The 10,060-nt window shown below is 47.5% G+C and overlaps 2 protein-coding genes and 1 non-coding gene across 3 annotated transcripts; 1 reads left to right on the forward strand and 2 right to left on the reverse strand.

Annotated features, from left to right (window-relative positions):
• The first annotated feature begins 1,266 nt into the window (after positions 1 to 1,266).
• On the forward strand, positions 1,267 to 4,776 carry LOC125514585. The gene is made up of 14 exons (XM_048679922.1): positions 1,267 to 1,401; positions 1,507 to 1,672; positions 1,795 to 2,052; positions 2,246 to 2,420; positions 2,529 to 2,590; positions 2,686 to 2,849; positions 2,974 to 3,071; positions 3,192 to 3,250; positions 3,343 to 3,477; positions 3,562 to 3,782; positions 3,873 to 4,002; positions 4,151 to 4,232; positions 4,311 to 4,358; positions 4,433 to 4,776. Exons 1-14 carry the CDS (start codon positions 1,334 to 1,336, stop codon positions 4,648 to 4,650), a joined length of 1,884 nt encoding a protein of 627 aa, XP_048535879.1. The 5' UTR covers positions 1,267 to 1,333; the 3' UTR covers positions 4,651 to 4,776.
• A 397-nt stretch (positions 4,777 to 5,173) lies between these two features.
• Positions 5,174 to 7,491, reverse strand: LOC125514587 (pentatricopeptide repeat-containing protein PPR5 homolog, chloroplastic-like). Its single transcript, XM_048679923.1, has 2 exons — positions 7,047 to 7,491; positions 5,174 to 6,767 (listed from the first exon to the last, which is right to left on the reverse strand). The coding sequence occupies exons 1-2, from the start codon at positions 7,368 to 7,370 to the stop codon at positions 5,469 to 5,471; spliced, it is 1,623 nt and encodes a 540-aa protein (XP_048535880.1). The 5' UTR covers positions 7,371 to 7,491; the 3' UTR covers positions 5,174 to 5,468.
• A 131-nt stretch (positions 7,492 to 7,622) lies between these two features.
• On the reverse strand, positions 7,623 to 7,694 carry TRNAW-CCA. Its single transcript has one exon. It is a non-coding gene; the product is annotated as a tRNA-Trp (tRNA).
• Between the last annotated feature and the right edge of the window lie 2,366 nt (positions 7,695 to 10,060).

A 10,060-nucleotide genomic window follows, 5' to 3' on the forward strand; every position in this document is an offset into this window, starting at 1 on the left:
CCCCCCAACTAGCCTATATATTCTATTTGCCCCCCCCCCCCCCCCGATATTGGTCAAGCTCCGCCACTGGCCACCGGTGACCTTCGAACCAAATGGCCGCACATATAACTACGTGTACTATCTTGCGGATGGGATCTACCTGAGGTGGGGTATTTTTGTCAAGCCAATTGCAAAACCCCAAGGTAAGAAAGAACTCATCTTTCACAATGCACACACGGTGGCTAGGAAAGATGTTGAGAGGGCCTTCTGGATTTTGCAATCCCAATGTGCTATTGTGTGAGGACCATCTTGATTCTGGCATAAAATAACCCTTTGATATATCATGACTGCTTGCATGATCATGCATAACATGATCATTAACAATGAGCGTGGATAGGGTTTAGATTACACCTTCTATCACTTGATGTGCATACACGTTATGCCGATAATAAGAGATGAGTGAATCAAACGCTTCATGAAGGTGTACAATGAAATTAGAGACTCCGATGCCCACGATCAACTTCAGAAGGATTTGTTGGAGGAGTATTGGAAATATTATGGCGAAAGAGGTGCCTAGTTTCATTTGTTTGTTTGTTGTATTGTACAAACATATGTTGTATGTGTTGCATTTGATCTTGTGGATTTGATGAACTATGTAATAATTTAGTATCGTGAAGATGAGCAAATTTTAAGTTGATTACCGGGTGTCTTATTTCAATTTGTGCACAGCGGCCGGTTTTGCATCTCTAGTTTGCATCTCCTATTGGAATTGCTTTTTTACATCTCTGTTTTGCATCATCCGTTGAAGTTAACCATTTTTTAAGATGCAAATGGCACTTTTTTTTGAAGATGTAAGGTTTTACGTCTCGTGTTTTATATCTTCAAATTTGCATCTTTCATTGCAGATGCTCTTAGCTTTTGGTAGACACGTGTGGCCGTATGATAGACCAGATATTATCTGTATCCCTCCCAACATCTTTGGCTTGAACAAAGTGTTTTACCCCCCTCATCAAAAGAAAAAGACTAAAATCCAGATAATCAAGGCTGAAACGGAACCCTGGAGCTTCGACAGCACAACGCAACGGTACACACCCAGGACCACCGGCCGTATCCCTATCCACCGAAACGAGAGTCCTGGCCCTTCCTCGCTTCTTCTTATCTCGTGCAACAACCCTCCCTGCCCCTTCAAAAAAAAAAAAACCTCCCTGCCCACGTGCGCCTGCATGCGCGTGACCCGATCTCCATCCACCTCACTCCACACTCCACGCCACTCAAACCGCCCGCCCGCCTGCCTATATATGACGCACAGGCACAGCTGAGCTCGCACCCGGCCTCCTACCTCATCTCCGTCTCCATGGCCATGGCAGCCTCTCCTCGCATCCTCAGCACCGTCCTCGTCCTCTTCGTGTCGTCCCTTATCTGGTCCGGCCTCCTCCTCCATGCACAATGCGGCAGCTAACCATCTACTCCGCATCTATGTATCTCAAACACCTTTTTCTCATGCATGCATGCGTCTCGTGATTTCAGGGGCTCTTGCGAGGCAGCGGCGGCGGGAGACGGCCGCCGGCGGCTCGCCATGCTGCCGCCGAGAGGGTGGAACTCGTACGACTCCTTCTCCTGGACCATCGACGAGGCCGCCTTCCTCCACAACGCGCAGATCATGGCCGACAAGCTGCTCCCGCACGGATACCAGGTTCGTTGGCTTGGCCTTCCTCCGGTACCAAGTTCATAGTTCATGGTATATATATATGGATCACGCATTTCTCTCTCTCTCTCTCTCTCTCTCTCTCTCTCTCTCTCTCTGCGTGCGTGCAGTACGCGGTGATCGACTTCCTGTGGTACCGGAAGAACGTCAACGGCGCCGGGGAGGACTCGTACGGCTTCGACAGCGTCGACCAGTGGGGCCGCCCGTTCCCCGACCCCGAGAGGTTCCCGTCGTCCGCCGGCGGCGAGGGGTTTAAGCACGTCGCCGATAAGGTCCACGCCATGGGCCTCAAGTTCGGCATCCACCTCATGAACGGGATCAGCACCCAGGCCGTCAACGCCAGCACCCCCATCCTCGACGTCGACACGGTACTCCCTACTCTCCGTGGATCTTGGACTTCTTGTTTCATCTTCAAATTTTCACTTACTTCTACAATTAGACCATAAGAAAGTATATTCCTAGTGAGCGCATATTTGAGGAGAGTTACCGTGACAGTAGATAGCTGCCGTAGGGGAGTTACTTCGTTAGATTAGTAATTTTCTTCTGGTTTCGTTTATTCAGGGAAAAGCCTACGTAGAGGATGGCCGGCAATGGACGGCGAGCGACATAGGCCTCACACACAGGACCTGCGCGTGGATGTCGAACGGGTTCATGAGCGTAAACACCGACGCGGGAGCCGGACGAGCGTTCCTCAGGTCTCTTTACCAGCAGTACGCCGATTGGGGTGTCGATTTCGGTAAGCTGCCAACTCCGGGCCCAAACTTCATACTAGCATTTTTCAGCTGCTACATTATTTTTAATTTCAGAAGCAACTGTTGGTAACATAAAACTGTTGTGTTTGCAGTGAAGGTAGATTGCATCTTCGGCACGGATTATAGCCCGAAGGAGATCATGGCTGTTTCAGAGGTCCGCATGCAGATGTAGCCCTCCATTCTGGGATCACAAATTGGTGGTGACCTGTTGAAATCAGTTCATTTGAATACATACATTGTTGTGTGCAGACCCTGAAAGAGCTTGAGCGGCCGGTCATCCTGTCCATCTCGCCCGGAACCGAAGTCACTCCGGCGTTAGCCGAGAACATCACCCAGCATGTTGACATGTTCAGAATAACAGGGGACGACTGGGACAGCTGGAAAGATGTTCGCCCGCATTTCGATGTCGCCAGGTAACCAGATAGCATCAGATAAATTTTAGGGGTGTATAGTAGCTGCTACTTGTAATCTCTAGTAGAGATCAGTCAGTTTATTCTACCTTCTTTTTCACCTGCATGTATATGATGATATATACAGATCGTTTGCCGATGCGAATAAGATCGGCGCCACCGGATTGCAAGGAAGGTCTTGGCCTGACCTAGACATGCTTCCGTTCGGCAGGCTTACTGATGCAGGTGATCATTCATACCATATAAAACTTTGTGGCACCCCTTTTTTGGCAATGCACATCTGTTCTAATTCCATGCGCATTGGTGACTAATCATTGGAAAACGCTTGATATTTCTCTCATACAGGTGTTAACCAGGGCCCTCACAGAAGCACTAACCTTACATTTGACGAGCAATTAACACAGGTTTGCATTGCACTTGGAGAAACTTCATGTCTGTTTTCCAAGTTGCAACCCAAAGTCTTACCGCATTTTTGCAAACTGGCATGACCTTGCAGATGCTACTTTGGTCCATGGCCAAATCCCCCCTCATGTTTGGAGGTGACCTGAGGCACCTCAATGATGGTACATTCAATCTAATCACCCACCCTACTCTACTGAAGATTAATCACCACACTAAGAACAACATGGAGGTAAACAATATATTAATTGAAGTCTGGAGATTCCTGCTGCAACATATAGTGAACAGGGAGTTAACTTGTGGATTTTTTTTTCAGTTTGGTTATATTCAGAGTGAAAGGACTTCAGAATCCGATGAACAGTCTGGTCGCTCGGACCTGACAAACAATGGTGGACCTGTTCTTGGTCTCGCTACCTGCAACGATAAGAGCACCGGTGGATGGCACAGTTCCTCAAAAGATCACATTTGCAGAGGCTTTGGAATCCAGAATGACAATGCCTCGTTTTGCATGTCCAAAGCAAAACTTCTTCCAACATCGTAAGTGCCTTGCAAGAAAACAATTCGTGAAAGGAAGCAGTACTAGTTTTCTCATTTGTACGTATGATCCATACATATTATGTGCTTCAGGGATGGAGTTACCATCAGCAGTGAGGAAGACCAAGCGAAGTTCCACCTGGTGGGTATTGACAACAATGATGGTTGCTTGGATGCATCTGTCAGTCCCATGTTCTCGGCCTGCGAACAGCATTCAAAGCAGGTAACCTAGTAAGAGAGCGGGATCCATATAGTGAGGCTGAATTCCAATGTTTCTTGGAGCATTTTTTGTCATGAAGTTGCTTGAGTCTCTTAGCTTTGGAAGTGAATGTATGCCGCGATTGATCATATTTTGCCCATAACAACTGCAGGTCTGGGAGCTAACGGAGAATGGACAACTTAAAAGCAGCTACTCAGGATTGTGTGCTACATTGAAGTCAAGCAAGGAAGGAGGTATAAGTTACTCCATAACGAGTCACCACAAATTAATCGCTACTTTTATCTAAGTAGCACTCTTGTTTGATGCAACAGAGAGTGAAACTACTGGAGCACGAGCATGGACAGCAACTGGAGACAAAGGTACTTTTACCTAAGCAGCATGCCGAATAAGCGTCCCTTTTCTTTGCGCTGATTCTTTGTCTTCCATGGAGCAGGAGAGATCTACCTGGCCTTCTTCAACCTTGACATTGCAAGCAGGAAGATTGCTGTAAGGGTGCCGGATCTAGAGAAGGTTGCAGGGAGAAAGTTGGCAAGGAAACACTTGTGCACCTGCACTGAAGTCTGGAGTGGAAAGAGCCGGAGTCTCATGAAAGGGGACATCTCAGCGGTGGTGAGCTCACATGGCTCCATATTGTTTGAAATCCAGTGTTGAGGTCTCCCTAATGTTCGCCAGTTCATCTTGGAACTTGGAAGCATAGGACGATTGGGTGTAAATTCTCTAGTTGCTGTCAGTCCTTGTAGAACATACTTCTAATAAAGTAAGCATTTTTAATCGATACTAGCAATGTGTATGTGCAGTGCATGTGTTGACAAAAGTAGACCAATGAAAGCATTAAATTACCTAAAGCACCAGGAAATATAAATTCCAAAACCTCAGAATGCCAAATTCTGAGATGTGTAGGATGAGGGTTTCTTCCAAATACTGATCTAGACATCTAGTCATAACAAACTGTTAATAACATGTGACACTGTTCCTCTGAAGCACAGCCAAGACACTAGTAACAAAAGGTATAGCAAGGCCACTGTTGAAACAAAGATGCTACTTCCTCTGTTCACTTTTATAAGACCTTGAAGATATTTCAGACAATGTGCAAAACAGCCCATTTTGAGATGTCTGAAACGACTTACAAAAGTGAACGGAGTGAGTACAGTAATTTTATAACATAGCTATGAAATTTAGAAGAAAACCCTTGCCGAAGCACATACAGAAGAAGGGTATCTTGAAGTTGAATGGAATGAGATGGCTCCAGTACCCTGCGGTTCAGTTGTTTTTGGTGAATGTACATGAGAAAAATATTCCTAAAATTTTAACCTGACATCTAGGATGGTTCGAATTCAAGCAACCAATCACATGGATTGCCTTTTCCTAGGATATCACTTTTTTTTGAGGGAAGGCCATTCCTAGGATATCACTTGGTACAAGCAACTGGACACATTCTACTGTGAAGCAGTTCAGAACAGATCACCCTATCAAGAAGCTACTCGCAAAAAGCTTAGCTCTGGCTTGCTTGATGTAGCTATTTCTGAACTGCTTTCAGAACCTGCATCTGGCTTGCTTGCAGAGTTTGAATTGGGTAATATCCTGATTTTTTTCTCGGAAGCGCCAACTGCTTCCAAAGTACTTGACACTGGCTTGCTTGAACTAGCCATTTCCGAATTGTTTGCAGAATCACTACTTGACTCTCTTGCAGAGTTTGAGGTTTGTACCCTCCTGGGTTTATTGGCGGAGGTACCAAATGCTTCCAGAGCATCAAGGAAGAACTTTTTATTCGGAACAATACCCTGCTTATTCATTCGCTGGAGCAGCTTCTGGACAAGCATCTTATCGTTTGCCCTGGTGTAGGCCTTGTAAAGCAGCTTATATGTGGAAGCACTGGGCACTACACCTTTCTCAATCGCACTATCCAACAGCCGATCTGCTTCCATAGGCAAGCGGTTCATGCAGTAGGCATCAAGCATGGCATTCAATGAAGATAGGGGAACAGTACTTTGTGAGCTTACGAGCTCATCAAATATCTGCTGGGCCTTTGAGACGCAATCACAATACGCGTACATATTGATGAGACACTCTTGCGTCACATAATTCGGTTTGAATCCCAATTCTCCCATCTTCTCAAGTACAGACTCAGCTTTCTCTCTAAGCCTTGCTTTCCCATAGTTTGTTATCATGGAATTAAACGTCGGGTGGGTAGGTCTCTCCTTGGACCTCAATAAACTCTTGAACACCTGCTCCATCTTGTCGAATGTCTGCTTTCGCCCATACGAATCTATGAGTATGTTGAATGTGATCACATCTGGGCGGCACTGCTTGCTTTTCATCCGCACCAATACAGACTCCATCTCTGTAATCATGCCATTCTTCCCATATCCGTCGATCACTCCATTGTATGTGTAGATATCTGGAGAGACTATGCTTTCATCCAGATCCTTGAAAAGGATGTCCACCTGCTTCGTGTCACTAGCCCGAGCACACGCCCTCAAGAGGATGTTGTACGTCACGATATTCGGCTGGCATCTCTCCATGCCCTTCATCTTGTCAAAATAGCCGAGAGCTTTCACCAAAGCCTTACTCTTGTCCCGCGAATGCAGATGCGCACCGATAAGGGAATTGTACACCGAAGTGTCCGGCTTGCACCCGCTGTTGCGCATCTGAGAGAAGAGCCACATGGCCATCCGTATCTGCCCCTTCCTTCCCATCACAGATATCAGCTTGGAATAGATGCCGTTGTCTGCGACGTACCACCGCTGCTTCTGCATCCACCTGAAAATCTAGCAGAGCACGAAGCATTAGAGAGGATGGGCAGAATTTTCTACAACAAACATCAGTTTCATAAATCATGAAATGTTTAGCCCACAAGGACATCTGAAATCATATCTAGTAGAATTTTATACCTATCCCAATTCATCATATCTAGAATTTTTCAGACCAACATATTTTCAGGGTACGCTATCCAAGTGAGAGTCATGACAATGGCTCTAACTCGTGAAAAATGGATGGTCTAGTGATCCTGATTGAGTTGGGCACAGGGGTACGGTATGGTGGCTCACCTCGAGGCACTGGACCCAGCCGTCGCGGCGGCCGAGCTCCTCGAAGAGGAGGAAGCAGTGCTCGGTGCGGACCACCTTGACGTGGCGGTCCAGCACGGACACCAGCCGGTCCTTGCCGCCGTCGGTCTTGCGCAGGAAGAACCGCACCAGCTCCGCGGCCTCGGCGGCCGGGTCGGCCTCCGCCTCCCCGGCGCCCGCCCGCCGCCGCTTGCCCCTGGCCGGCGCACCCGCGGGTGCGGCCGCCACCGCGACGCGGCGCGGGGAAGCGGCGGCCGGGTGGCGCTGCGGCCACGGCGGGGCCGACGTGCTTGGGTAGGCGAGCATCTGGGCGGTGCGGGAGTTAATGGCGGATGGGTTTCTGGAGTAGCATTGGAGCGCGGGGAATGGCGAGGGCGAGCTCGGAGAATTCGCAGCGGCCGGGAGGGAGAGGTTCTGGGTTCTGGATAGGGAAGGAGGGGATTAGGGGATTTTGGACGGCTGGGATTGTTTGGTTTGGGGGATGGACGGTGGATTTTGTGTGGGATTAATGGAGGCGTGAATTAATAAAAAAGGAACCGGATTAGGAACGGGGGATATTGAACCCGACGTGAATCGAACACGCAACCTTCTGATCTGGAGTCAGACGCGCTACCATTGCGCCACGGATCCGGTGTGCTGTTATTCACTAATTAAGCTATATCATAGTACGGACCTGCGAATCAGTATTACCCTTGACTCACTGCTTATCTACTAAGTTCTTATTCAAAGAAAATAGAGGTGTTTCCCTCATTACATTTCACTGAAATGCATAAATTATTCACAAAGGCATGACCAAAGTAGCTGATCAGAAAGGATTCTTGCTTATTAGTTATTACCATCCGAATTGAAAAAGGCGACACAAGCACAAAACGCTACAAGCCTAGGTGAGAAGCTAGATCGATTTCCATGTTGGAACCAATTTGTGTGGACCAAGGGCAAATGGTGTCGTTATTCGTCAGTTGCATCTAGCGGGAAGATAAATCCCAAGTGATCATCTGGAGTTCCCTCCCGATGATTATTTAGGAGATGTAAACACCGCAAAATTAATGCTGGTTGAGCATCTTCGCGTTGAGATATTCCATATGGAGTTCCCTCATGACGATTATTTAGAAAGTCTATTTCGTAAGGTCTAAACATCAACAAAACTAAAAAGACTGCAGACATCCATTTTCTTCCTTTGCAACCAATCAGACAAGCATGTTGGCATATCCAAATAGTATAGATTAGAAAGGATTTATGGGACAATCTTGGCAACAAATTCAATTAAGAGGTATTGCACATTCTACATTTCCTTCCAAAATAAGCAAGTCATATCATCTACTGCTTGTCGTTTAGCAAGATTATAACGGGTTAGAATTTTTGTTGGAGGGAATCAATCTATCACTAACATGAGAGATCTGGCAGTCATAGCTTTAGTAAGAAAAGTATGTAAAGCATAATTGCTAAAGCTAATAGGCATGATTTTCTTCATCTCTTTCATATCATTTTTCTTTTGGAACAAGAGAAACAATTGCAAAGTTCAACATAAAGACATTCAAAGTGCCATTTTCAAGTCGTTGACAAGGGCCATAAATTCATTTTTATAAGGTTACAAGAATTTTGATAAAAAGGAAGGAATACCCATAAGTGTATGGGGCCCCATGGGTAAGATCTTACGGTGCCTCATTGATTTCCACTTGAGGGAAAGGTTTCTGGAGAGTGGCATTTTCAGCACCAGTGACCATATCATCAGGGTTCCCAAAGCCAACACCAAGTTGAACATTCAGGTTTGGTTCATAACCAAAAATGTTGTTATAAAAAGAGGTAGCTACCTCAAGCATCGCGACCGTGGAGTAGATATGACCATCACCCCTTATTTATGTTGGGGAACGTAACAGAAATTCAAAATTTTCCTACGTGTCATCAAGATCTATCTATGGAGAGACCAGCAATGAGGTGAAGGAGAGTGCATCTACATACCCTTGTAGATCGCTAAGCGGAAGCGTTCAAGAGAACGGGGTTGATGGAGTCGTACTCGTCGTGATCCAAATCACCGATGACCAAGTGCCGAACGGACGGCACCTCCGCGTTCAACACACGTACAGCCCGGTGACGTCTCCCACGCCTTGATCCAGCAAGGAGAGAGGGAGAGGTTGAGGAAGACTCCATCCAGCAGCAGCACAACGGCATGGTGGTGGTGGAGGAGCGTGGCAATCGTGCAGGGCTTCGCCAAGCACCACGGGAGAGGAGAAGGACTTGGGAGAAGGGGAGGGCTGCACCAGAACATTGGTATGGCTGCCCTCCCACCCCCTACATATATATAGGGGCAAGGGAGAGGGGGGGAGGCGCAGCCTTGGCCCTTCCTCCAAGGAAGGGTGCGGCTAGGAGGAATCCCTCCTCCCCAAGGCACCTCGGAGGTGCCTTCCCCCTTTAGGACTCTTCCTATCCCTCATCTCTTGGCGCATGGGCCTCTTGGGGCTAGTGCCCTTGGCCCATATAGGCCAAGGCGCACCCCCTACAGCCCATGTGGCCCCCCGGGGCAGGTGGCCCCATCTGGTGGACCCCCGGGACCCTTCCGGTGGTCCCGGTACAATATCGATGACCCCGAAACTTGTCCCGATGGCCGAAATAGCACTTCCTATATATAATTCTTTACCTCCGGACCATTCTGGAACTCCTCGTGACGTCCGGGATCTCATCCGGGACTCCGAACAACATTCGGTAACCACATACAAATTTCCTTTATAACCCTAGCGTCATCGAACCTTAAGTGTGTAGACCCTACGGGTTCGGGAGACATGCAGACATGACCGAGACGTTCTCCGGTCAATAACCAACAGCGGGATCTGGATACCCATGTTCGCTCCCACATGTTCCACGATGATCTCATCGGATGAACCACGATGTCAAGGACTTAATCAATCCCGTATACAATTCCCTTTGTCTAGCGGTATTGTACTTGCCCGAGATTCGATCGTCGGTATCCCTATACCTTGTTCAATCTCGTTACCGGCAAG

Source organism: Triticum urartu, chromosome 6 (genome assembly GCF_003073215.2).
Source record: "Triticum urartu cultivar G1812 chromosome 6, Tu2.1, whole genome shotgun sequence".
Taxonomy (NCBI): Eukaryota; Viridiplantae; Streptophyta; class Magnoliopsida; order Poales; family Poaceae; genus Triticum; species Triticum urartu.

Bases quoted from the DNA above. Each gene is read 5' to 3' on its own strand.
- LOC125514587 (XM_048679923.1), bottom strand. From the start codon at position 7,370: ATGCTCGCCTACCCAAGCACGTCGGCCCCGCCGTGGCCGCAGCGCCAC. The intron at 6,768-7,046 runs GTGAGCCACCAT...GTGCTCTGCTAG, and splicing joins GCTGGGTCCAGTGCCTCGAG to ATTTTCAGGTGGATGCAGAA.
- LOC125514585 (XM_048679922.1), top strand. From the start codon at position 1,334: ATGGCCATGGCAGCCTCTCCTCGCATCCTCAGCACCGTCCTCGTCCTC. The intron at 3,783-3,872 runs GTAAGTGCCTTG...TATGTGCTTCAG, and splicing joins GCAAAACTTCTTCCAACATC to GGATGGAGTTACCATCAGCA. The intron at 4,359-4,432 runs GTACTTTTACCT...TCCATGGAGCAG, and splicing joins GACAGCAACTGGAGACAAAG to GAGAGATCTACCTGGCCTTC.